A 27,293-nucleotide genomic window follows, 5' to 3' on the forward strand; every position below is an offset into this window, starting at 1 on the left:
CCCTTCCACCCCCGGGGGCTCGTGTCGGCGGAGGGCTGGGGACTGGCACGCAGCGCTTCGATCGTGGCAGCTTTCAGGCTAAAAATAATGATGTAAACAAATTCCTTCCCTGTGTAAGTAATGAGTGACGAGTGTAAAGTCAGGAATCGCTCCCGCCAGCACATTTTCTTCTCCTTTACCGGCATAGTCTGTTGCCTGCTCAATGCAGGAGGTGGTGCAGACATGCCTGCTTCACTCGCTGGCTCCTGCGAACCAGCACAAATGTTGCGAGATGGGAGCTGCGAAGGCGGCAGACGCAGAAACCCCAGCCATCACACACACACGCAACTGTTTTCCCTGCCTCTCCGCGGGGTTTGGTAACAAAAGCCCACGTCGCAGGCGCTGGCTCCCGACAGGCTCCTTTCCAAACCCGCACGCTTTGAAGCGGACGCCAAGATTTCTGTCCCCCGGAGCGGCGCAGCCCGGGCACCTGCAGCCGCGGCGGGGATCGGTGGGGACCCGTGTGCTTCGCCCCCTCCCTGGTCGCTGGCCAGGACCGGGGCTGCTCCGAGGGCTCTGGGGCTGCAGGGTCGGGGTGGGTTTCCATTAGCACCCACAAAGCGCTCCCGGCAGCGCCGGGGCTCGGCCAAAGCCCGGGGTGCCAAGGGCAGGATGCACTGGGCTGGAAGCACCCCGGGACCCCGGTGAGCTTTGCGTTCCTAAAATCAAACAGCAGAAGGGCCACCCCACCGAAACCATCCTGGCTTTGGTGTCTGCTCCTTCTGAAGCAAGGCGAGAGGAGCATCCCTTGAGTCGTGGCAGCCCGGCTGATGGGTTAGAGCCGAGCCGAGCCACACTGGCCTTGCCTCGGGGTGGAGGGGGGTGCCGGAGGGGCTCGGCTCTGCACCGTGCGCGGTACGATCGGTGTCTGGCGTGGTGCGTGCCCCTGCCTGTCTGCGGGTGCAAGGGGCGGCGTGTGAAGCTGGAGCTTTGCCACTGGGAACAGAAGGTCCTTCAGTCCCTGGGTGGGACTTTTATCCCAGCCTGAGAGTGGTGGAGAGAGGAGGGGCTCCTTTCCTCCCCTCCGCTGTCTCTGGGGTCTGCAGGAGGCTGCCGTTCCGCCCTCCCACTCCAAAGCAGCTCCCTGCTTATTTGGAAGGAAATTTGGAGCTGGATCAGCTTGTCCGTGTTCCAGCGCCTCTCGGCTACCGAGGGCTTAAAACTCCTGCGAAGTTTCCATGAAGGCAGGAAGCACCGAGGGGCAGTCGGGCAGGAGCTCAGGCTCTTTGGGAAGGAAATTCTGCTTCTCCCAGGCGAGGAGGTTGTTACTGGAGGGCCGGGGAGGAGGAGAGCAGCGAGGCACTCGTGCCCGGGCGGTTGCAGTGTGTCAGTCCCGCTGGAACCGCCGGCGTCAGAGCAGCGAGTGACGCAGGGGGAAACGCCGCTGGTCCTGCTCTCGCTGCCTGCACCTTGGCTGGCACGTCGCCTCCCGGTCACCTTTTAAGCCAGCTTGGTGGTGGAGAGGAGCCCGGAGGCTGCCTCTGCTCTCGCTTTCTCTGGTCCAGCACATCCCCGAGGCGTCCGGCATCCTCCGCTCCCCGCAGGGCTGCAGCCCTGAGAGAGGACGAGGAGAGGAACGGCATCTTGGGGGGCTGCGGGGGCCGTGGGGACGGAGCGAAGCCCCTGATGGCTCTGTCCACCCTGGAGCAAAGGTTTTGTGCCAGGTGGGTCCGGCAACCACGAAGGGTCCCACACCGAGAGCGGGCACCGCGCTTGGGGGTGTCTTTGCTAACACGGTCTAACAACTCGCCCTGAAACATCCCAGGCCAGGCAAAGCCTCTCGGAATGATGTCACCCCGTAGCCATTTCAAAATACCTTGGAGGCACAGGCATCCTTTTAATGGAGATGAAGAACGATTATTTTTATGTCCTTTAAAAAAAAATATCAGGTCTAATGAGTAGAAGGGCCACTAAAACTGGCTTGGAAGCCAAAACGCATTTCTTACATAAAAATGTACGACTCTCAGTGATGTTTATATCACTTCTATACAAAATGGTTTTAAAAGGACAAAACAAAACAAATCTGTGACATCTGTGAGTGTTGCTATTTTAGACTTTATTTCCATAAGTGATTTTTTTCTTAAAGATGTTTAATAGTAATTCATATAATAAAGTCCTGTTGTACTCTTAACGCTCGGGTGTATTTTGCTTTTTCCTGCCATTTCTTTACAGATGGGAAAAAGAAAGAAATTGGGGTGTGGAGGGAAGTGCTTCTTCCCTTCATGCCTGCTGTAGCCACATCCCTCGTGGCTGCAGATGCCCCGGAGCCATCCTGGCTCCTGCCTGTGATGGTGCTGAATTTGCATCCAATGATTTTCTTGAGGAAGCGAGTGCTGCGGGAAGACCCATGGCTGGTGAGCTCCTGTCTCCATCCCGGAGCAATTCCTGCAGGACGTTTGGTTCTGGAGCAGGTCCCCTCCCTGTTGTGGGAGAAGGAGAGAAGATCAGCGGGAGCTCACGGTGAGAGCCCAGGACTCAGGGGAAGCCCTGACGCAGGTGAGGATGCTTTGGGGACGCCCCGTCCCTGTTCTTTCAGGAAAGAGCAGAAAAGGAAAAATGCTGCGGCTTACCCGCTTCCTTCTGAACATAACAAGCCTCTTGGGGCCGGGAGTTTTCTTTAAACTGTTTCATGAGTTACCACAGAGCAACTCCTCCGCATCTGTCAAGCAGGCAGTCTGGCTCCTTCGCATCGTCTCCTGGTGGAATGGAAATACGTTATTATAATGAATGATTTCTGAAATATGTGTTACTCATCTCCGGCCCCGCACGTTTCCACACCGTGCCAAGCTGGCGGGATCACCAGGTCTGCGAGGTTGGAGAAAGCGGAGCTGGACGGTGTTGGTGGAATCGCTCCCGAAGGGGCTGGTTCCAGCATCCCTCCCGTAGGGAACTGCCTGCTCTGTGCTGGGCTTGGCGTCCCCTTCCTTTTGCGTTCCCTGCAACAGGCTGGAGGAGGAAAACTTCTGTGAGAAACTCCTTGGAGTCTCAAAAAGCAGCACATGGAGCCAAACCTGAGGAAGGGTCTCTGCCAGGGACAGGGCCGGAGTCTGCTTGCCCTGTGCCAGCTGTCCGGGAGCAGCTTTCGGTTGCTGGCAGGGTCAGGGCTCCCCAGCCTCACGTGTGGCTTGGAAACCTTCCCTGTGAAAGAAGATGCTGGAAAAAGTCAAGGCATTCTTGCCTTAAATGTCAAAAGCATCGAAATGCTGGAGAAACCCCGTTTGTTGCCTTCCTGCCGCAGCCAAGCAAGCCGTCGCGAGTGCGTGGGGGAGCCAGGGCTTTTTCAAAGAGCTGAAAAGCCCAGGGCCTGCCCAGTCCTCTGAGCCGCTCAGACGCAGCCCTGGAGCGGTCCCAGCAACTCCCTTTTGAATTCTTTCACCCTACGGGGGCAGGGGATTTTCTTTCAAAACCACTTTTTAAGGAAACCAGCAGCTGAGAAAAGCCCAGGATTGAAAACTGTGGTGGGATGGCGGTGAATGCCAGAGGTGTTTGAGACTGGCACCGAGCCCCTGGGGGCTGCCAGCCTGCGCTGGGCATCGCCTGCCCCTTCCTTCCCCGGGCTGGAAGATGGCAGGAGGGAGGCGTTCGCTTTCCCAGCAGCTCATTCCCGAGCAAAGGGCTGCACCTAGTGACGAGGCACCGCTCGCTGCCACGCAAATAGCCTGGGTGTAGCTGCTGGATTTTATAAATCAAGGTAAAAATACCCAGACTGGGGCTCTGTGCTGGCCAAGCACCGTCTGCTGCCACCTCCTGGGCCCAGCAAGGAGAGCTGGGGCTGCCCAGGGCAGGATCAGGCCATGGTGCAACCCCTGCGCAGGGCTCCTGCAAACCACGGGGGCAAATTCCACTCACCATCCAGGTGAGACCCAACGCCAAAAGGTGACCGGGGCAAGACTGGTCCTCCCCGTATCCCACTGCTGGTGATGGTTTGCAGCTCAGTGTCACCACCGTTCCCCAGGCTCCCTGGCTGCCATGAGGACACAGCGGTGCTCAGCTCAGGGGACGGCAGACAGGCCATACGTGAGGTGCCACAGGTGGAGAAGATGAGCCCCAGCCTCTGGGGACATCATTCCTGCCCTACAGAGAGAAGTGACTTCACTGAGGAGGCGCAGGGGCAACACGACATGGCAATCTCTGCTGTGTCCCCTCCTCTTGGGACCGGCCAGCATGGGGGACAGCGGCTCCTCCTTTCCTTGGGACTGTGCCCCTCGTCCGGGACAGCTGTCCTGCCCGGTCACCCGCAGCAGCCAGCCGAGGCCAGCAGCGTGGCAGCCCCAACGGCTCCACCGGACACCGGTGATGGCAGCCAGGCTGGACACGCGCCCAGCGAGCGTCACAGGGTGACAGCTGCTGCCTTGGCGGCTGCGGATTATCCACCCTCTTGGCTTGCAGGCGCTCACAGCCCTGGGGCCAGGGGGGCTTTAGGGAAGCACGACTGGTGCCTTCTCATTCCTGGGAGGATTTTTGGGCACGGCCCTTCCTTTTTTGCCTGCCCACAGCACCTCTTGGAGGGCTGTGACCCCAAACCCCGCTGCTGCACTCCCCACACCCCCTGGGGCTGCGCTGGCCCCGGAGGAGCGGGTGCCATGTGGAAGCAGGGGATGGATGGATGGAGGGATGGATGGAGGGGTGGAGGGATGGATGGATGGATGGATGCTCAGAGCTGCCTGTGGTGTGAGTGTGCCCCAGGGCTGGGCTGGGGGGGACGGCTGGGGTTGCTGTGGCGGCTGCGGCATCGATGGGCACCAGATTCCCCAGCTGCTCGGGGGAGCTGACACGGCCCCGGTGGGGCGCTGGGCAGACCCCCCCCAGCTGGGGACAGACCCGAGCGCTCGGTGGGGACAAGGCCCGGCCCGGGGGGTCCCCGCGCTGCCGCCCCTTGGTCCCCCTCAGGCGCACGCATGGCAGCAGAGGCCTCCTGGGGACCTGTGGCTTTCCTGGCGCCCTGGTCAGGGGGCGGCCGTCCCGGGAGGGCTGCGGTGCTCAGCCGGGGCGGCGGGACCGGGCCGCGGCCCCGCGTGTTCGCGGTGGGGCCGTGGGGGACGGCGGCGCTGGCCCTTTAAATGGGGAGGGGGCACGATCCGGCTGAGCCGCGCTCGGCCATCGGCTGGCGCTCCCTGGGCGCCACCCTCCTCCTTCGGCTGTCGGCTGCGTGCCCTGGCAGCGGGGCCTATTTCCGGTTCCGGGTGGGAGGGCGGGCGGCTGCCGGGGCGGCGAGGCCCGGCCGCCGGTTCCGCCATGGCGGGGAACCGCATGCAGAAGATAGGGAGCGTGTTCAGCCGGTGCGGGGGGCGGCCGGCCGTGCGCGGGGTCCGCTGCTGCCGGGCGGCGCGGGGAGGGCGAGCCGGGCGGCGCGGGGTCCCGCGGGAGGGCGGTGCGGGGCCGGGCCGGGCCGGGGCGGTGCGGGGCCGGGCCGGTGCGGTGCGGGCGTCCCCTGAGCCCCCCCTCTCCGCCGCTCCTCTCCCCCGGTAGGACCCGGAACCTGCTCCGCATCGGCGTGATCAAGAAGCCGCTGTGGTTCGACGTCTACGCTGCCTTCCCCCCGCTGAGGGAGCCCGTGTACCGCGTGCCGCGGCCGCGCTACGGCAAGGTGCGGGATGTCGTCCCGCCCATCTTCTACCAGGAGGACCAAGTGCGAGCGTGAGTTACCGCCGTCCCTCCGCGGGCGGCCGCCGAGGGGAGCCGGAGCTCCGCCGTGCACCGCCGGCGTCCCTCTGCCCGTGTCGCTCACCGTGCGGAGGGGTCACCGCTGCCCCGTGGCACCGGGCCCTGCCCGCGGTGTTTTCTCCGCTTGTTTATACCGCGGAGAAGCTGCGCGGCGCGATTGTATCCGCGGAATATCTCTGTATAACGTAACTACTTCTCCTTTTCCCATTAGCTATGTGAACGCTTTTTGTTGCAGCCTGAATTAAGTGGCTCTGATGTTGTTTATTTACTCCAAGACATCCCCCTTTTGATGGTGTGAAAAACTAAACTCATTTCTCTTTTGAACAGGAGATTTTACAGAGTTTATGGCAGCGGCCCAAGGCCTTTCGACCTGTCACAATCAAACTACAAATCTACTTGCCAGAGGTAAGATTTATTTAGAATTAAACTAGAAATGTTTCTGAAACTTGTCCCCTTTCTCTTAAGTCAGTGTAGCAAAGTGGGTTTTTTGAGACTAACAGGACAATCTTGAAATCTAGGTTTGTTGAAAAATACAATGAATTGAAAGAAGAAGGAAAAATTGAAGAAGAAAAATTGTTTGAAGAAACAGGAAAAGCGCTTTTAGCAAGTGGGGTAATTTTACAGAGAAGAGGAACAGATAAAGTAAGTATTAAATATTGACAGAGTTACCTGTGGATTCAGAAAACTTCACTGCCAGGCCCTGAGTGCTGAGTTAGTCTGAATTAAATTCTCAGCAAGGCAGTCACGTGCCTGATGGTCGTAAGAAAATGCCTTTGCTGTGCAGAGTAAACTCTTCTCTTAGTTGTGTATGTGACTGGCCGAGGTTAAGGTATTTCTTGTGGGGTGGAAAAGAGGAGTACTTGTTCTGGTGGTGAAAGATTTAAGTCTTCAGTGCTTTCAAATCATCAGTTGATGTGTCTATATAAACCATTTGGAAATATGTATATGTATTACTGTATACATGTGATCTCTGTAAGGTACCAGGGGGTAAAGTAGAACCTCTGCTGGTTCAAAGATAATGAACACACTTTTCCATCCCTTTTTAATCATGAAATAGTCCACTGCACTCTCACTCTTGTTGCTTAATCTTGATTCTGAACTGGAAATTTCTGCCTAAGTCTTGCAGTCTGTTGTTTGGGTTGTTTGGTTTTTTAAAGGTATTGGAAGAGAGGATTGTAGTCTGGGGGTTGTTTACTTATATTTTTTGGTAAGAAAATAACTGTCCAAAGTGTCCTGCCACTGCTTTTTGTTTTCCCTGACATACAAGAGGGGAAATGGCTCCTGGGCACGTGGAGTCTAGTTCCTCGTTACTTCAGGCAATTGTCGTATAACTCTTAACATAAAATGGGGTAAAAAAAAACAAATGGAAGATGCTTCTAGAGCATCACTGACTTTCTTTTATCTTTTAGCTTGAGTTCAGCAGTCTCACTTTAAATTTCTTGCCCTGGTAATACCTTGACACTGTATTGTACCTTAAAAATAATCTAAGCATGAATTAGAACTTTTCTATCAGCTTTTTTTGGATGTACAAACTGGGGCTGTTGCTTTCTGTTGCTCTCTTCAGTCACGCTTCGACAGAAGCTTTTTACGACCCTGTTTTTTGGTGATCACGTGTCTTTAACTGTAGGTAATACAACAGGATCGTCAGGATGTTGAAACCAGGGATCCTGTATTACACCTGCAGCTTCAGACTGTGTTGGAAGAGCTACAGGAAAAGAAGGATCAGGAGGAGCAGACGCCAGAGCTGGCAGAAACGCAGAAGGAAGATCCTTTACCCTCCTGACAGCCGTGCCATTGTCCTGCGGCGCTCGGCTGCAGGCTGTGCCCTGGCTGTGGCAGTCACCAGCTCAGAGCCAGCATTTCTGCCTCCACAGCCTGGTGGTGATGAGACATTTTCTTAGGGGGGGACATGCCTCGCTTATCTGGCTCTAGTGCCTTCCGTGGTCGGGTACGTGGCACACGTTCTTGTGCTTCCATCTTCCCATTCGTAAAATTGGAGATAATTTTTTTTTGAGCTTCAAGAATGTTATCTCAAATTGTGAGTTGGAAAATATGAGTATAAAAGTGAAAAATTAAACATTTTCTTTAAAAATTGGAAGTCCTGTCTCTTGAGGTGTCGTATTTGCAGTAGTAAAGATGTTTCTGAACTTCTTGCACTTGACGGTGCAGGCCTTGTGACAGTCCTGCTGTTGAAATGGCAGATGCCGCTCGCCTGATGCCTTCTAACAGCCATCTGAAGGGTCATCTTTTTATAGCTGATGGAGAAGAGCTGCTATTTATATAAATGTAATAATATGCTCTTCCTGCTCCATCGTTTGCTTAAATTCAGAATAGGATAAAGTGTAACACCACCACATAACTTGGACCTCTGCAGTTTTTAGTGACTCCTGATGGAACTGGTCACTTCGGAGGTGTGAAGGCTGCGATGGTACAGCTGTTTGCTGCAGAGGAGGTTGAGTGCTGCGACAAAGTGTCACAGAAACTTCAGCATAGAACAACGTGAGAAACTAACAATCAGTCTTACTAGGATTCGGAGACAATGGGAGTTTCATTCTTCCTGTGCCTGCAAACTCCAGGGCATAAGCTTATTTTCTATTGAAGATTTTGGCTTTGGGCTATATGAAAAACAATTGCTCTTTGTTTGTGTTTTTTCCCCTTCTTTGTTTGTGTTTTTTCCCCTTCTTTGTTTGTGTTTTTTTCCCCTTCTTTGTTTGTGTTTTTCTTTTTTAAAAAAAACAAACTTTACCACCACAAACGCACAGGTGTAAATCATGTCAAACAAATCTCTTCTCTCCCTCCTTGTCTGGCTCTCTCCTACAAGGAAAAGGAGGAGGATTTCCCTTTGGTTACAGCAGAATTACTCAGTTATCCTTGGAAGGTCAAACTTTATTCCTGATTCTGCTCTGTAATTCTAGAGGAGTGCACAGTGTTACCACAAGGAGCCAAGAGCCCTCGGCCTTAGCACTGCTGTGGCGGTGAGCTCTGGGTTCTGTTTCCAGAGCTGACCTTGGTGGCACACACGCCTGCTGTGGAGCAGGAATCACTGCCTGGCTCCCCAAATCCCTACGAGGCTGCCCCGGGGAGGTGAGTAAATGGACGTGCCCACCTCAAGTGTCCGTGGGTCAAGAGTAGGAGAAATGTGAATGTGAACAGGTGACAAAAATGCATTGAAATGAGGTTTGGTCTGAAACAGCACTGGAGGGGAGATGGGTGCTGTGAGTAAATTGTAGCGAGCCCTTCATCCACAGCTGGCCACGGGCTGGGGGTTCCCTCAGTCGCAGCAGCCCCCTGCTTGGCTGAGGACCAAGACGAGCTGCCCTCGGTGGGAAATCTGGCAGCTGGGGTGTGGATTTCCCTGCTTGGGCCAAACAACGATTGCCAGCCCAAGGGAAGGGAGACCAACAGCTCCGTGTCTCCAGTGCTGCAGCTTTGTGTCTTTGCCTTTCGTGGATTTCTTACAGAGGTAAAAAGTTTATTTTGAGCGTTCTGGTTTGCATTTTTAACAGTTGATGATGCTCTTAGCTTGCCAAAAATTGCAGATGGAAGTGCTTTAAAAGGCAAAGTGCTATGGGGTTGAACGCAATAATGCAGGAGAGATTTCTCGCTTCGTTCACAGCTCGGTGGTCTCCCTTTTATTGTGACTTCTCTAAATAATTGGCAACATTACTTATAGAGCCTTTTCCTCTGTCATCTGCTGTAACTAGGCTCATCCTTGCATCATCACTGAGCTTGCCTGTGTCTTCCTTTAGTCCTCTGAAGCATATTGAGCAGTAACATATTAAGTTTAGACCACAGACTGGAGCAGCAACCTCGCAGCGTGCCCTGAGTGAGTGCCTGTGCAGAGCAGGCAAGAAGAAAGTGGGAATTCATTTTCTCTTTTATTCTGTGTTGGAAAAAGTTGCTGGGGAAGAGCAGTCCCAGCTGGGCCAGCCGTTCTGCAGTGGGCTGGGGCGGGGGGCCGTCGGATTTACCCCCACATGCAGCTGGGGCTTGAGGGGTGGGAGTAAGAGACCCCCCCCATGGTTTTTTCTTCCCCTTCTACATCTGAAATGATGGTGACTTCTGAACCATTAGTTTCTATGACTACAGGTGAGAGGTTTATTGCAACTTGCTTCTGTGTGCGTAGCCCACACCTGGCATGGCTGGCGAGCCAAACTGTGACTGCAGAAGTGCAAAGCAGCTCTCCACGCTCTGCCAAGCCTCTGTACCCAGCAGCTGTGTGCTTCGCTGCTGTACGCTGAAGCAGGTATGTGGCCAAATTAGTGGGAAAATCTGGGACTAGATAAGGGATTGTACACTGTTAGGGGGCAGCGGGGGAGGCTGGGAGCCCTGACGTGGTGTAAATTGGGGAATTATTCCTTGGAAGCTCGAGGGGCAGAGCCAGCCTTGGGGCTGGGGCAGGTTGTGGGGATGCTTCCAGCCGAGGGGCTCGGGGTGGAGGAGCAGGGAGAGATGTTCTGTGCTGTGGGTTTGTTATGGCTGGTGGGTACTGGGGAACCCATCGGGCAACGGGTGTGAGCTGAAGTGTTCGGTGCAATTAGGGGAAAACACAATTCAGAGCAGAGTTCTGTGTTTGATGGATGCGTTTGCGGGGCTGGGATGGCAACGCCGATCACCGCGACCGCGGAGTAACTCGGCCACTTTAATTAAAAGGTTTGAGCCGGAGCCTGGGGTGAGCGATTTATTATTTATCAAGCGTTTGCCCTCCAGCCGCCAGCAAAAGGTCAGCGGCTCCGCGGGAGGGGGGTTTGTTGGGGGGCTCCGATGGGAGCAACCCGGGTCCCCCCCGCTGCCCGGCCCCGCAGGGTCCCCGCTAGGTGGGAGCCGCGCTCCGCGGCTCGGCCGCGCTCCGGTTCCCCCTCCAGAGCCCCGGGAGGGAGCAGCGGTGCCGGTTCCTCTCTCCCGTTGCCAAGCTATTTTTAAGTGACAGTAAATGCCAAAGTATCAGTTACAAGGCTCCTTACTCCTCGAGGCATCACAAAGACAATGGCAGGGGGTAGGTAACCCCTTGTGCAGCTCTGCCAGCCAGCCCGAAGGTTTCCCAAGGTCGATTCCCAAAACTCTGGGCATCACCTGAAAGCTTTAGGGTGAGGAAGGAGCTCTGCCTGCTCTCCAGCGGGTCCCATCGGCCACTCTAGAAGTCCTGACTGCAAAGTCTGCTGCTCACAACCCTGGCACTTGCGCACCAATGCCCGGCTCACCTTGCCCCAGTAAAACCAGTGAGGCAGCTGCAGCTGTTTGTGCAGAGCACTGGGAGGGGGAACCCCTGCCCTCCGCCCGTTTGGGGATTCGGGGGGGCTGTCCCTCGGGGCTGCCCCTGACCCCGGGCAGTGGCACCTGTGGTAGCGGTGGGTCACAAGCAGGTCCTGCGCCGGTGCCCTACAGCTGAGTCGCTGAAGAGGCAGCACACAATGAGGTACGTTGGTGCAACAAATGGTGGCAAAGAAAGTCCTGAGGGATGCCGTGGCATCACTCAGACTGGTTCTTTACCAAACAGTGTCCGTGCCAGGGCAGGCTTGTGTGCAGGATGTGTCCCACTGGAGTGGATGCCTCTGGTCGCCCAGCTCAGGGCTGTAGGACAGCACGGCTTTGCTGGAAAACCAGGTGGTTTGACCTTGCCAATGCCAGGCTTCACTGAGGCAGGTAATAAAGCATTTAATGTTTTAAAAACGTGGCTCCAAGGAAGATATTAAAATGTTGGCATTGCTGCACTGTAGTTTTCTTCTGTGACTTGCCTCTGCCCACCCTTGCCTGCACACACACGCATTCGGTCTTCAAATCTGTCCCAATTTGAGCTTTGGAATATTCCAGAAATCTGTACCTGTTAGGATCTTAGCTTGAATTTATCGTGTTTTTGTACTTGCCTTATTATACAACACCTGATAGAAGACGTGCTGAGATCTATCAAGGGGTGTGATGGCCTTTGTAACGCAGGGACGAGGCAGCCTCACGGCTTGGCGTTTGAATCGAGCCAATAACCGCCTTTGCACCACCTGAGTTTGGAACGATTTTAGTGGGGTAAATCACCTCTCTCCTAAGGAGCAGGGCTTGGTGCTGCTACTGTTTTATCAGTAAATCTGAAGTACTTGCAGGACCTGACCCACTCCTTGTTCAGTTTTTCCATCAGTTGGTGCCAGCCAGTGGCAGTTTGGCTAGCCAGCGGGCTTGTGGCCGGGTTGGCTGGGAGGGCTGAGCCCCCTGGGACCCCGGCTGCGGAGCAAGCGTGCTGTTGGGCGCTGCAGTGTGTTTTCTTTTAATGAACATTTTACTAATCACTCAAGGAAGGGCAGGCTGTATCACGTCCCATGGCTCGGTCTGGGCTGCGAGGGGACCACGCAGGAGCACGAGGGCTTTGCTGGCACAGAGCGATGCGCAGCCATGATAAATCCCCCCAGCTCGTGCCCAGTGCCAGCAGCAGGGCTGCTCCCCTGGGCCAGGGATCTGAAATCTTCCTGGGACACGGCAGGGATGTGGGATGTCCCCCGCTGCTTTGAGACCCGGAGCACCAGCGGTGCTGGGGAGGGTCCCCCAGGAGCCCCACGGCTCAGCTGTCCTTGGCTCTGTCTCCCTGTGCTGCTGCTGCCTGTATGCATATTGCAAGCTCATTCTGATGGGCGCTAATGCTATTATCCTCCAGAAATTGAAATCAAGTCTGAACCTATAATGTTTCACTGGGAGGGAATTGGGGTTATATATTCCTGTGTACAGCAGCATTCTATTTCAGTCATAGCATTTAATTATGATTGGTGTGTTAGTGCCCACCAGAGCATAACAAATTGTCATTATGTTATTCTGCTGAGTCTAATTTAATTGGCAAGTTGTCACAAAAGCAATTATCCATCATTTATTTTGTTGCCATAACCACATCTTGGAGAGCACCTGCTGTCTGAAGTGGAAAGGCTCTGCAGTCTCTTGGTCCTGGATTTCTTCCACTTGCCTGACACAAAGACACCATTTCCTCTTCTTATTTAAAAATATGTTCCTCCTTTCCCAGCGTGTGAGGCTGGAAATGCCGGAGGAGATGTGCTGTGCAGGTTTGAGCATCCCGGGGCTGGTGCGAGTTACGGAGGCTTGTCCCCTCCGGAGACCTCGGGGCCAGCCTGGCGCAGTGGCTGTGGGTCGTGGACCCGTCTGTCTCCTCCCTTCTGGGAAGTCAGGATGAAATAAGGAGAGAAAGGGAAGTTTGAAGATGAGACACTCTCTGCCTGCAGTAAATAGAACAATCAGCTTGTTGCAAATCATTTTTGGGCAAAAAAGGGGGGAAAAAAACAAGCCCCCAAACTGCTGATGGTTTATTTTGGTGTCTAAATCTATGAAGGTGGGTAGGAGCACGCACGGGGATGTTCAGAGGAGCAGCAGGAACGCGGGGGCTCTGCCCCGGGACCCTCTTGTTCTGGAGCTGCTCAGCCCAGACGCAGCTGAGATAAAGAACAAACATCTCGTGGTGGCCATCCGTGGTGGCCCAAACTGCTCCCACGCCGGCCACGCCGCTGGCTGGCACGGCACGGACCAAACCCCCTGCGCTCCCCAGGTCCCGCTGCCAACCCCCCGCCGCGCGAGCTGGGGTGCTTGGCAATGAGCAAAGCTTCCGATAAGATATCTGGGCTCCCATAAAGATTAGGAGGCTGGCGAGGGAAGATTAGTGGTTTCTTCTAATCTCGCAGCCAAAGCAATATCAGGCTTCCCGAGGCCAACCCAGACCCGCAGATTTTCTCCTTCCTGAGATGGTGCGTGGCTGTGACCTATTAACTTCTTAGATTTCGGAGACAGCATCCCAAAACCCTGCAAGGCTGCCGCAGATTCGAACCGGCTCGAAGCCGGTGACTCACTGTGATAAATGAGTAAATACATGAAAATCTGTTTTGATGTCTGTATTTCTTTCAGTTACTCCCCTCTCCGCCCTGTCTGTAATCTCTTCCCCTCTGGTAGTTCTGATTAGCCGCTAATGAGGAAAGATGATTTTGTAGTTAAAGCACAGAGAGAGGGTTTTGTTCCTGGTTCTGCTTTTTTTCCCCCCCCTTCCATGCCTTGGTTTCCCCATCTGTAAGCCAAGATACTGTTTGTTTAAGATTGATGCTGCAAAGTTAAATTAATGAGTATTTGCAAAGCAATTTGCTTCAAAGGGTGGGTGCAGCGACTTGAAAGGAAGGTTAAACCTGAGGAATCGTAACTGTTGCCTCCCGGTGTCCCCGCTACGGGGCTGGGGGTGTGGTGGGGCAGAGGGTGACGTGTCCTGACGGGCCAGTTCCTCTGCTGCTGAGCTGGGAAAATTTGATTATAGAAGATGCGCTCTCGCCATCCCCAAATTGGATTTCCTTTTGATATCAGAAGAGCTCGTAAGCATAATGGGTCGGGAATTGCCAGGCGCTGACGAGACGCTGCTCGGTGCAGCGGGGCTGAGCTCCGACCCGGGGCCCCGTGCTCACTACCGGGGTGTAAATGGTGTTTTGGTGTAAATGGTGTTTTGGTGTAAATGGTGGTTTGGTGGCACCTCTTGTCCCGTTCCCCAACGCTGCTGCTGTTGCCGGAGAGCACCAGGAGATCTCGGTAAATAAAGTGGAGGCTGTGAGAGTTTTCCCCTTTTCCCGGGGCTGGGTGTCGATTCAGAGGGAGGATAGGAGCACCCATCTGCTCACTCCTCTCCTATATCCTCTATCCTATCCCTATATCCTATAGGTGATGTGTGTGTGGGCACCGGCTCATCCTTTGCCGTGTCCCGAGGGCAGGCGGTGGGTGCCGCACCGCTTTGAAGGCGGAGGGAGAGAGAAGAGCCCTCTCGTGCAAGTCTGGGGGAGGGAGTAACGCTGATCTGAATTAACTGATCTCTTTTTCCTGCAGCGTGACTCAGGCTGGAACTCCCCAGCCACCCGCTCTGGAAAACTACCAGCTCCCGGCGCGCTGCGGGTCCCTCCGCAGCACTTACACCCGCCGCAGGAGCCGAGCTGTCAAGGTGCCATCCTCACCCGCTGTCCTGTGTTGCTGCACGTCACTTGGTGACACCTTTTTAGGAGCATTTAAAGCATTTACGAGTGTCTGGGATTCTTCTCCGTTGGTATGTGCCTGGCTGGTGGCTCCCAGCCATCGGCACTGCCGCTGCTGCCCTGTCACCTCGCAGGGAAAGCTGCAGCCTTTGGATCCCGGCGTGTGCTGGGTGATGTCCCAGGGGAGCATCCCTCCCTCCCAAGGGTGCCTTTGAATCCTCAGAGCACTTATTTCAATGAATTTTACTCTTCTTTGCCTCTTGGTGCCACTTTTGCTTCTCCCACCAACACAGTCCCAACAACAAGAGTTTGTGTCTTTTATTGTTTCTATTCACCTTTTGGCTGGTGTCCCGAGGAGGAGCACAAGGAGCCGGGGCAGGTGCTGGGTGCCTGGGGGAAGGTGCTGGGCGATGCCAGCGGGTATTTGTGTGACTGATTTATGGGCGAGATTCCTCCGGATGGAGGGGAGACCACGAAGCCGCCGAGTGTGATAAATAACTCATTGTAATGTAACTATTTAGCAAATTATAATGAAAAGCAGAAAATATATGGAGGGGAGCAGACAGATACATTCCTCAGTTGGCAAGTTATTGACTGTTTAGAGCCAGGAAGCGGATGTTTAAGAGGGTTTGGGAATTTCCATGGCTTCCCCTACAGATAAATCACCCCTCTGCAGACGTATTTATTGGGTGCCCTGCTGCTGCGTTGGACCCCCGGGGGCAAAATCACTCCCTGGGTGAGGGGAGCGAGCACCTCACTCCTGGGCTGCTGGTTTGAGTGTAGCCCGCTGAAAGGTTGCATTTGGCTGCTGGGTGCTGCTGGGGCCAAGGTGGGAATAGCAAGAAGGTGACTTTATTTTACCTATTTGTTGGTTTTTTAACTGTTATTTTTATTTGATTGCTCCCAGCTCCTACCCTGGAGATGATGAAGATGCTGTAAGGAGAGGGTTTCCCACGGCAGCGTGGATGCTCTCTCTGCTCCTTGCTGCCGAGATATTTAAACTTCTGTGGTCTAGTGGGGGAAAATACATCCCTGTGTTTGTGGCCTTGGCCTGCCAGCCCGGGGCCTTGGTACAGACCCCTCCGTGGGGAGCAGCCCGGTCAGAGCCGCTCCAGGGAGGGCATCCCAAATGGCCCCAGCTTGTGGCTGCCACCCCGCAGGGCTGGAGGTGATGCCGAACCCCTCTGGGCATCAGCAGGGAGGAGAAGGCTCAGCGTGGAGACCCCAGCGCCGTGTCCTCCTGGTTTGGTCCCTTTGCATGGAGCTGCCCATGGGACCTTCCAGGGCAGGGGAGGGAGGCGAGGGCTGGGCAGAGGGGGCACGAAGGAGCCACAGGTATTGGGAGGAGGAGGATGTAGGGGATGGGGACCAGCATCCCTTGACCTACAGCCCCAGGGAGCAGCTGCCCTTGCCCCCCATCCCTCGGGTCCGCAGGCAGCCCCACGCTTCCCCGGCCAAGGAGGGGACATCTTTCACCTCGGCAGGAGCTGGTGCCGGGTTTGGATGATGAACTTCAGCGGGTGAGGAGCGCGAGGCTCCCAAAGTCTCCTCTCGGCTGGGTGCCGCCCGATCTCTGGATTGCCACAGCCTTTATCGGCAGCGCAGATAATGTAGGTGCTCTCGGTTGTACAGAGGAGGAGAAGATAAGGGGCTTGGAGAGAACTTGATTGGCTGACTAAGATAAATTTACTGTACTACAGGAAATCGAAATGTGAAATAAAGATCTCACACAACTGAAATATTTAAAAAGATACAGAAGTTGGGCGCACGTGAGAGCCATTCTGAGCGAGCTGGCTCCCGCCGGGACCGGCCCTTATCCATCCATCACTCGTCCCAGCTGAATTTTATAAAAGATAATAGGGTGGAGGGAGAATTGAAATAGAAACTATCCATTACGGGAGGCTGAATGACAGGTTCTCCGTGCAAAATAAGATCATAATTAACAGGAGAGAGACAGAAAGTTTTCTGCTTTCTGCTGCTGTTTGTTTTCCTTTCTGGCTCTGCGGGGCAGGGTGGGCACACGAGGGGGTCCCGGGGCGCTCGGGGTGCGGGCAGGGGCGGACCCCCAGCACCCATCAGCACCCACCAGCCAGGCGTAAGCAAGGCTACCTGGGCTCCGTCTTCTGCTGCTAACAGCTCTTTGTTTTCCTAGCACAGGACCTCCAAAAGCACAGCCAAGACGGCCAGCCCACCCTGCTCCAGGGGACGTCGGGGGCGACTGGAAAAGTAAGTTGCATCTTCTTAATGTCGTATCAAACTTCACCTCCTTTCCTTGCTGCACTCTAACACCTGCTTGTTATTCCTCGTTCAAGTAAATGATGAAATCCTCGTGAATGTCAGCAGGAGCCAGGTTATGTTCTCTGTCTTTAAAATGTCCTTCAAAATACAAACACCCAAGTGAAAACATTTCAGGGCATTTTTTCTTCTGCCTCGTTTAATTTTGAAGCAGCGTTAGGAGCACTGCTATGACTATTAACCCAGCATTTAGGAATGTGAAATTGCAACACAAGGAAAGGAGTTTGTGAAGCGCTTTGAGTTGCAATGAGAATAGATGGGGTGGGTTTAAACGCTGGGAGCTGGGAAACCGTGCTCGTACGTGGGACGCCTGACAGGGCAATTGTCTAGAAAGGCTGATGGAGCTCCTGAGTGAAAGGGAATAGCGAACCACAGGCTTGAGATGCTGGGAAGGAAATCATCCTAATTTGCTTGTGTTGGTAACCCGAGGCATATAATTAATAACATGAGTAGGGACATTTGAAAAAATATGTGTTATGCCTATTTTGAAACCGTCCATCTCTGCAGGTACTGAGCCTTATGTTAACCCTACAGCTGGAGACTGATGTGTCAGTAACCCAGAGCTAACTCGATGCTCCATCTCCCCAGGGCTCTGCCTCCCCTGTTGAAATGCAGGAGTCTGGAGGGCTTCAGGCAGCTTAGCTAGAGAAGGCTGGGTCAGTGCGTGGGTTTAGAGCAGAGCAGTCGTTGGGGTACCAGCCTGTCGAATGACACCAGCGGTGTGGTGTGAGTACAGACCCGACCATCTGCCTGTCGCTGAGAGAGCCCATGCAAAACGCTCAAATTGGCTCATTTCTGAGATGAGACAACCTAAAAATGCCCACGGTAGAGGAAGTGAATACATCATTATTTCTCGCTGTCTTCATCACTGCAATCACCCCGTGTGCTGGAGCGCGGTTCGGGGCTGAAGTATCAGTACAAATGCGCGGGGGGAACTGGAGCCTTTCGAGCCGTGCTGTCGTGCTGCCCGGCAGCCTTCAGACGTTGGAAACCAGGCAAGCAGAGCTAGCGTGCTGATCTGGCACGTTAATCGCGTGGTAACCTTCACACAACCTTCAGAAAGCCTTTGGCTGTGTGAATCCCAAGCCCAGAGCACGGGGCTGGGGTGAAGGTCCTTGGGCTGGGGTCCATCCCAGCCCGGGCTCTGAGTTACACCTAAATGGGGGCTGCCCCACACTGGTTCGGTTCACTCACTCGGGTCTGAGCTTTCTGCTTCATAGAGGACTAAGGGCAGTTGGTAAAGACGTGGGTGCAGGAGCCTCATGCCAGCACATCACCCCTCCCCGGCTGAGGATGCCCGTGCCGGTGGCTAGCTGCATCCCCCCTCGGCAGCCAGCAGCCCCGGGGAGGGCTGCAGCCCCTCACCCGCACCCTCCACCGCGCCGGAGGCAATCAGAGCGCCGCGCCGCCGCCAGATTGCCTTGTCCCTTCCGATGAGCTTTAACTTCGTTTTATCCCGAGCAATCAGAAGCACTTTCTCATCGTCCAGGTGGTCTTTTCCCATTTTGCTCTTTCCAGGCCCAGGACCCGGGGCAGTCACGTCTCATCACACCTTTTCTCAAACCATTTGTACGTCTGGCTTTTTCTGTTGCCATCAATTTAGCCGCAGCCTCCCCTCGCTGCTCCACTCCCTCCTGTGCTGACCACAGCTTATGTGGGAATGAAACGTGGCCTTCAGAGCCCCGGCAGATCCCATGCAAACCCCCTGCCCCTGCAGCCGGGCTCTCCAAGCCTGTGCTCATCAGCTTTCCATGCAGACGAGTGGGTGGCTCTCACCATTTTTGGGGGAAAGTCAATCCCTTTAAAAACTTTCCCCTAGAGAGACTGTTACAAAGCAGATACAAATGTGGATTTTTAGGAGTGACCTATTGGCAGCTGAGGAAGTGAAGGCTGAAAACATGCAGTAACACTGCTTTCCTGAAGGTTGAATGATGATTGTTATTATTATTATTAATAACAACAAGCAGCATCCTTTGGCCATCCAGGCTTTGAACCTTTCCAACTTGCCCAGGCTTCAACCTCAACTGGAAATCGTTCAGCAGCAGATTGCAAAACACAGGATCATCAATAAAAAAAGAAAAACCTAAGGATATGGAACCAAAAGCTCGCTCAGTGGGAAGTCCATCCTGTCTCCAGCGCACCAAGCATCAGCTCAGCAAAGCACTCGAGCTGTGTGATTTAATGTAAGCTTGCTCTTAAGTCCATCGCTGTTCAGCAGAGCAGTTTAGCGAGCGCTGAAGCACTTTGCTGAGCGAGGGCTTTGCTATCTCTCTGTTTTTCCTTGGGCAGAAGGATTGAACTCCCGTTGGTATCACCTATTAATAAGGCAGCGAGTAGCTGAGGCAGTACTCAGGCAGTGCAACCGAGCTCATCATTTTTCTATATATGAGCAATTAAGCTGCACCAGGAGGCCTATGTCTTTATATCATCACCTAATGACAGTGCAAAAGGATTCAGGGGAAGGAGAGGGGGAAAAAATCACATCCATATTTAATTGGCAAAGTTATCACCTTCACTTCAGCGCCCTAACTTACAGCCCTGCTGGCCGGTTTCCAAGTCAGATCTATTTCCCAGAATGGAAAGTGAGTAAAATGTCCTTATATTATACTTCTGCAACAAAATACCATTTGAAAGCTCGTGAACGTGCTCCCAACTGCAGTAAGTAACAGATAGTCTCTTTTCTCTGCAGCAAATGAAGATATCTTTGAGCTGTTAGATTCCTTTCATGTTTTTTTTTTTAAAGGAAATTATTTGTGTTGTTATTATTATCCAGCCCCACACTTGCCTGTCAGATTAAATTTTTTATTGCACTAAAACAAACAGCCATCTGGAGCTCCTCGCAGCCTGCTCTCGGTACCGGAGAGTGGCAGCCTGGCCCTTCTCTGCGCAGCGTTTTGATTCTTCCCAAGCTGTCTGCTTTCCTTCTGGGGTGAGGAAACCCATCGCTGTGCCCAGGGCTGACTCTCTTTAGCCAAATACCTCGTTTACCAGCCTCTTGGTTTTGTTTTGCAAGCCCTGAGGTCCTCCTGTTGGTCAGGCCCCGGGGTTGAACTGAAGCTGTTTATCTTTTTCTCCCCTTCTCCCTTCTCAGACAGAGCTGAGCCCTGTCTGGTGATGGCGGTGGCTGGACCTTCAGGTTTCATAATGTGCCTCAAGACTCCCCAGCTGCCTTTGAGCGTCCTTGTCAGCGGTGTCTTACAGCTCCTTCCGAGGGTTGTCCCTGTGGCTGCGGCAGAGGAGAGCTCTGGCACCCGCCAGCAGTGATGGTGAGGACCCGAAACCGCAGTGGGAGAGCAGGTCTGGCCCCCATTGGCTGTCACTGGGAATGACCACAGGAAAATATCACCAGAAAGGAGTGGCCCTGACCACCCGGCCCTCCGTGTCTTGACCACCCGGCCCTCCGTGTCTTGACCACCCGGCCCTCCGTGTCTTGACCACCCGGCCCTCCTTGTCTTGACCACCCGGCCCTCCATGGCTTGACCACCCAACCCTTCTTGTCTTGACCACCCAGCCCTCCGTGGCTTGACCACTCAACCCTTCTTGTCTTGACCACCCAGCCCTCCTTGGTTTGATCACCCAACTCGTCCTGGCTTTGCAGTGCCCTGTTGCAGGGTCTATTGCTTTACCATGTTCTGAAAAGACAGAGAAAGAAGAAAAGAGAGAAAAAGGAGAGGAGAAATATCGATAACTTCCATCTCCTCAAGCCTTTGACACTTCTTCACCACTTCAGCTTCACAAAGCCCCAGCTCTCTGAAGATTAATTGATGTAGGCCACTCAACCTATTTTCAAATCCCTTTCAGTTACTGTTTAAAACCTTCTGATTTATTTTTTTTTTGATAAAGTCACCGAGGCTTTTTATGGATTCTCAAACGATTGTCCAGCTTGACAAATTGGATTCTTAAAGCCGGTTCTTTAAAAAAAGGATGTGGTTTGACAAGACAAGGAACAGCTCATCTTTGAGACAGGGGGATAAATAACAACAACAACAAAAAAATCCCATTCTTGTAGTCGGGTGTTGCTCAATGGGTGTCTCGCTCGTCACTGATAATCTTATCTGTCTGTGATGGGAAGGGACCCGCACAAAGGGGCCCCGGCCGGGCTGGAGGCCTGGTATGCCTCTGATTAATAGGACTGTCCAGCGCGTGCAGAGCCTTGGGAAAGGTGATTAATGCCATTTGATACGAACCCTGACCCCGTCCCCTCGCCGACACGCGCTGGGGGCACCTCCTGCCGCCGGTGATGGATTGACTCCCGCCTCCCGGTCTGTGCGCGCGGTGCAGCTGGCAGGGTGGTGGCAGCTGGGTTGTCACCCCTGGCTTGTGCTGAGGTTTGTAAGGTCGTGTCACTCCCCAGTGCTGCAGTTGATGTTTCTGATGGAGTTTTTATTGTCTGTGATCAAACCCTGCGTCCCACTGGAGCCCAGGTACCCATCGTGTCACCCCAGGCTTTGCAAACAGCAAAACCACGTTCACATCTAGTGTGGGGATGGGGCAGAGCAACTGTGAGCCTGAGCAATGCCTTTCTGATCTTTATGGACCCAAACAGGGCTGCTCCGGTAAGATCTCTTCCATAACTGCTGGCAATCAGTGCAAGTGTCCTTTTGGATGTGCCTGAATAAAACCCGGGTGTGGAAATGTAGCCAAGGGAGTTGCACCTCCAAGAGCAGTTGGAGCAAGGACCACGGGGAGAGGAGGTGTCTCAAAGACCTGTCTGCCCTCGAGATGTGCTCAGGTACCGCCCAGGTGAGGCACATCGGAAAACCAGCATTGCTGGGAGCTCTGTGGTGACCTGGGCGATGGGGCTGCTCTGACGGGCAGGACCTCTGTGCACTGCAGCCCGGCCAGGAGCCAGAGCATTAAGTGCTCCAGGCAAGACAAGATATAATCTCGTTCTGTTTAAGTAATATTTTAATTGCAGGCTCTTGCTTTTCATTTTTTTAATTGACTATCTCTGCTTTGAAAATTTCACACCTAGGAGTTACTCTGAATAAGGGAAAGGTGTCATAACTCCTACCTGTTCTCCGTATTGAATGACTCCATGTGATCCTTTATATCTTATTATGATTATTTATTACGATGTCCAGTTTAGTTCTGTAGCAGAGGGAGATCATTAACCTCTCCTGCAGTAAGGGGAACTCTCTGTGTTGTTTTCAAAGCCATTAAAGCTTTGAAAACTCCTCTTTTTAATTTTTTTTTAACTAAAATACCTACAGGGCTGCAGAATAAACTGCTGACCCAGGTCAGCTGGTGCAGGAGGAGCACAAACCCTCCCGCTGTGCCTCACTGCAGCGCAGACGCAGCTCCAGGGTAAGGAAGAAGTTATTTGCTTGTTAGAAAACACTCACGTGGTGCTGGGAACCTGAAGGCAGATTCCAGCAACGCTGAGCAGAGAGGAGGTGGCTTGGCCTCAGGAGGGGTGGGAGATGCCACCTGGGCTCTCCAAGGCCACGTGTCCTGGGCAGGGGGAGGTGGGGTGCAGGCTCTGCCGTGTGCCCCTCTGTGGGGGCAGCAGCCGGTTGGGCTGGTCCACGTGCCCCAAAGCAAATTCCCGTGCTCCTCCAAGACAGCCCATAAAAGCCCCCGTGGTCTGTTGTCATCTCGGGGTGCTGCTATCAGCTGCACTGGCTTTGGGTGCTCTTTCACGTGGGTTTACACAGCACTGTGCCTGCCCTGGTGGGAGCGAGGAGTGCCTTTTACAGATTGCTGCCTTCAGCAGCTCCATATGGTCACGTAACATCTATTTATGGCCACCTAATGCCACCCACAGATGCTGCCTGTGGCTGCTGGGCCCACACGTCGTGGGAACGGGCAGAACCTCTCGATTTTCCGTGGCTGGCTGAGGTTTCAGCTCAGCTATGGCTAATTGCTGGACTCACAGTTCAGCCTGCTGGGAGGTTTAATTAGTCATATGGGGAATTTATCTGGAGAAAGATGGAAGCAGATGCTGCCTCCCACCCAGGCAGGTAGCTCCTGGAGATGTGTGTCCACTCTGGAGACTGTGTTTTGCTCAGGACTGAGAGGTGATCCCAATTAAAATCCCGTCTGCGGTAAGAGGGATGCTTGTGTCCTGCAAAGTCACCTTGCCTCCCAGTCCGTGTCATGTTCCTTCACACCCAGAAGATCCTGAAATAAGATGTTCTCCATCTCCATATAACCACAGGCTACTGTAACGTGATGGCTGATGGTAATAAAGCCTTTGTAGATGTCCCTGTTTTTTGGAAGCACATCGTGCTGACCATATGGCTGGGGAATACGGAGGCTACATTCGTGATGGGATGCTAATGAATTGGTAACTTTGTCTGGCCTGTCTGTGCCTCTCAAAACCAAGAAAATGCTGTTCATTAAGCTCTTGTTAAAGTGCCATCATAAAGAGAAAAGCATCTCTCTCTAAAAAAAAAAAAGCTGCAATTCCTTGTTGTTCTCTTCCCAGGTCTTCCAGATGAAATTTGCTCTGTTAGAAAGCCAGGAGATGATTGTCCTAATGGCTGTAACCACATTGCTCATGTTCTGGCTGCACAAACCTGCTCCTACGGCTGCGATGCATCTCAGGGAAGGTGAGTATTTGCTTTTCTACAAAGCAAACACCGTGACTTGAGGGAATATTGAGAATTAGGTGCTGTTTTCACAAGGCCACTTCCCCCAAGCAGCTGTGGCTCCACATACCTCCTTGCAGCGGCTCCATCCCCATGTCCCCGGGAGCGCTCTCCCATGTCGAATGCTGCCTGAGAATGAGTATTCATAGCACAAGGAAACATTATTAATGCCATTTAAAACCCTGAGGTGTTGGGGCCCAAAAGAAGTTGAAGGATGTTCCCACCTGGAAACGGAGCCTCAACCTCCAGACACCCACCTGGGGCTGTAGGCACCGCAAGGTTTAAGTGGGCAGAGACCCCTTGGCGGTCTGAGCCTGCTGTAAACAGATGAATAATAATTATGGAATATTAATATTATCCAGAGAACGTCTATAAGTCTTCTGGCAGCTTGTGTGGTGTGACCTTGCTGCCTGACCAGAAATCCCTGCTGGCTCCTGCATCATCACAGGAGCTTTCAGCATTCCCCAAGAGCCTTGAAGCTCAGGATGGAGGAGGACCCTCAGGGTGCGGGGCAGGCTGGGGTGCTGCACACCAGTGTGGGGGCTCATGGAGAGAAAGAACAAGAGTTTGAGATGGGAAAGGAAACTAGGGCAGAAAAATGGAGTAGATAGTTTGCAAAAGGATGATCTAAGCAGCTTTGATATGGATATGTTCCCTCGCAAAGACACAGCACTGGAGAAGCTCTTCATCAGTGTCAGGCGATGACAAACGACAGCGGGGAAAGTCACGGGGCCGCGGAGCGTTGTCGCAGCTGCAGCACCTTGGAAATGATACAGGTACCGCCGCCGCGCCGTGCTGCGGGGTCCTGCTTCGGCCTTAATTAATCACGGAGAAAAGGGATTGTCTTTGCTTCTGGTCTTTTTATAGTACGATAAATGAGGGAGGGAAGGTGAGGAAGAGGAAAATTGCATGTGGGCACATTCGGGGAAGATCATCCCCATCCCCGGCTCGATCGCAGAGACGTTACTGCCTGGTGGAAAAAGTCGTTGGGAGAGGCAGGACCTGCCCCTGCGTCAGGGAGGGATGGGAGGGAGGGCAGCAGCCAAACGGGCCCTGAGAGCTGGGGCCTTGGGTGCTGCTGCAGGCCAAGGATGGCACAAACCAGCTGGGCTGATTAAACAAGAAATAAAAAATAAAGGGGGAAAAAATCAAGCCAGAGTTCCTTACCATTACTTCCAGTCCTTTTTTTTTTTTCCTCCAAGAGTTCCCTTGAAGCCTTGTCTATATAAATGTTGAATTATATGGTTCTTTGACTCGTTACTAGAAATTGCTCTGAAGTATTTTTTTATATAATCTGTTTCATTTCCAGCACTCGGCCGTGTCTCGCAGAGGAATATCTGTAGCTCGTCCTCCTGCTGCCAGGCTGCTGCGTCTCCTAACCCAGCCGCCCTCTGTCCCACCACGGGGCAGTAAGCTGTAATGAACATTTCATGTGAGCGGTTGGGAAGTGGAGTTGGGATCTGGGTTCCAAGTATGATTTTCATAATACTCCAGGCATACATGTACGGGCGGTGTTTGGGGACTGAGAGAGAAAAGGGGTCATTGCCCAAGGTTGCGTTAAACCCCTTCGTTGGGTCACTGGAAATATGACCATGTGCCATGTCCAGTCTTTTCTTAAACCCCTCCAGAGATGGTGACTCCACCACCTCCCTGGGCAGCCCCTTCCAATGGCTAATCACCCTTGCTGAGAAAGGTCTGACCCCCTCCTGTGTCCATATTTAAGTATTCCCTAAGGATCTTTAAATGCTGTCCATCAGTGCCAGGACCTTGCTGGGGGTGGTTCCTCGCTGTTCTCCTCCATGTGTTGTTCTGTGCTGGTCACCCAGGAGGGTTCGCCTGGCACAGGTGGTCCCTGCTGGGATGGAGCATCAGCCGAGGGGTGGCATCACAGTCATCCATCCTCTTGGAGGTGGCGATGTCCCAGGAGGAGGTAAGAAAATCCACAAAAATGTAGGGGAAATAAAGTCTCTTATGTTAAGGGGAGGCTGAAACCTTCCCTGGTCTTTTAATGCAGGGCTGACCCTAAGGATGCAGTCTGGGGGGGGCAGAGCCAGCGTGCTCCCGAGTGGGGGTTTGGCAGGATGGGACGCTTGGTCTCCACGCTGCAAACACCTTCTGGAGGGTCCTGGGGGTCCCGTGCAGCCCCGGCCCCACGAGGAAAGCCCAGGAGCAATGTCAGAGCTGCTGGTCCCGTGCTCTGGTTACAGCACCTTGCTGCAGGGTCACGGCTGCCATTATTGTGATTATTCTATGAAAACCAGTTCACTGCAGAGCTGCTGGACTGGGACTGGGGACCCTCCCACGCCGTGACCAGGCAACAAGCACCGGCAGGACCCCTCTCTGCCGCTGGCGCGGAGCTGTGGCTGTGACGGTCCCGGTGGCCCGGGACGGGATGTGGGCAAACGCTCGGGCTCGGCCGCCGCTGGTTGAGTTTGGCACATCTCTGCTAAACCAGCCCTCGCCAGGGCTGATCAATATTTAATGTGGAATTTACAAAGATTGACTCGAGGATGCGTTTAAAATGGGAGCATTAGCCGTAGGTGGCAATTTCCGCGTCGCAGCAGTAGAGTTTGATTATTTAGCGAGACGGCGTTTCGTACACTTAAAATAATCCTCAGGGCCGCGGGGCCCGCTGCAGCCCTCTCTTCCCCTAAACTGTTGACTTTGCAATTGTTCTGTTTGTTTAAATTCAATATTAATCACCCCAGCGCCGGGCTGGGCTGGGGGGGACGCACAGCAGTGCTGGCGGGGACGTGGCTCGGCTCCCTCGTGGGGTTTGCCCCTTTACCGGGGTCCAAGGGCACACAACGTGCACAGACTGATGGAATCGCTGCTTTATCTCGGTTTGCTCGTGCCACGAGCTGTGTTAATAAGAGCTCCCACCTTGCTGATGTCCCCAAGCTGCACCCGCAGGCGCCCGCTGCCTCCCGGGTCCCTCGGGTCTGGTGCCAAGTCCCCGGGAGGAGAGGGTCAGCCACCTAAAAGGAGGCAGGGGCTGATGGACGCACAGATTTATTACGTGTCTGATCCTGTTTCCTCTGGGGCTGCAGCTGGGGCTGGGGGGGTGCAGTGCTGTGGGGTTTGGGATGCTCCCGGCAGCCCTCCCTGCACTCAGCGTGGTCCCATCAGAGCGATGGGTCTCCAGCCCCTCCAGCAGGCACCCGCCTCGGGTTGCTCACGTTATTTAATGTCACGTCTCTTAATGACACCACACACGAGCCCACCGGACCCGGCTTGTCCCGGGAGGTGCTGGGGTGCCCGTGGGGCTGGCAGTGCCTCTGCTGCCCTCCCATCGCAGCCTGCCCGCATCCCCCTCTGCCTCCCCTCTGCTTGGGAGCTTGATGTTTAACATGTCCTTTAATAACTCCCTCCCTCTGATAAACTGAAGGCTGTTAATTTCTGTTGGTTTTTAATCTCGCTGATTTTGCTGCTTATTGTGTAAGAAGATTGGAAAGCAGCAGGACGCGGTGTGCCGCGTTGTGGCGTGTATTGCAACGCCACGACGATGGAAATAGTTTCAGAGCAAAGACATTATTAATGCAGACTGTAGCAGGGAAGGTACGGCACGCTCAGGTACCGGAGCTCGCCCGGGTTGTACTTGACCAGCACATCCATCTATTGGTTGTATTCATCCATTTTTTAGCACGCCTTCGCTGTTGATGTCAGCCTGCCTGCGAGTTTTGTGCCATTTGAAAGAATCAAAACAAATTAACTCTGAAAA

General features: G+C 53.8%; 1 protein-coding gene and 1 long non-coding RNA gene across 2 annotated transcripts; both read left to right on the forward strand.

Annotated features, from left to right (window-relative positions):
* The first annotated feature begins 5,198 nt into the window (after positions 1-5,198).
* Positions 5,199-7,801, forward strand: MRPS23 (mitochondrial ribosomal protein S23). Its single transcript, XM_068415732.1, has 5 exons — positions 5,199-5,318; positions 5,509-5,676; positions 6,031-6,108; positions 6,222-6,345; positions 7,331-7,801. The coding sequence occupies exons 1-5, from the start codon at positions 5,275-5,277 to the stop codon at positions 7,484-7,486; spliced, it is 570 nt and encodes a 189-aa protein (XP_068271833.1). The 5' UTR covers positions 5,199-5,274; the 3' UTR covers positions 7,487-7,801.
* An 881-nt stretch (positions 7,802-8,682) lies between these two features.
* Positions 8,683-27,293, forward strand: LOC137671923 (uncharacterized). Its single transcript, XR_011049465.1, has 6 exons — positions 8,683-8,787; positions 16,837-16,910; positions 21,526-21,722; positions 23,410-23,533; positions 24,237-24,348; positions 24,882-27,293. It is a non-coding gene; the product is annotated as an uncharacterized lncRNA (long non-coding RNA).

This window comes from Nyctibius grandis, chromosome 18 (genome assembly GCF_013368605.1).
Source record: "Nyctibius grandis isolate bNycGra1 chromosome 18, bNycGra1.pri, whole genome shotgun sequence".
Classification (NCBI taxonomy): Eukaryota; Metazoa; Chordata; class Aves; order Nyctibiiformes; family Nyctibiidae; genus Nyctibius; species Nyctibius grandis.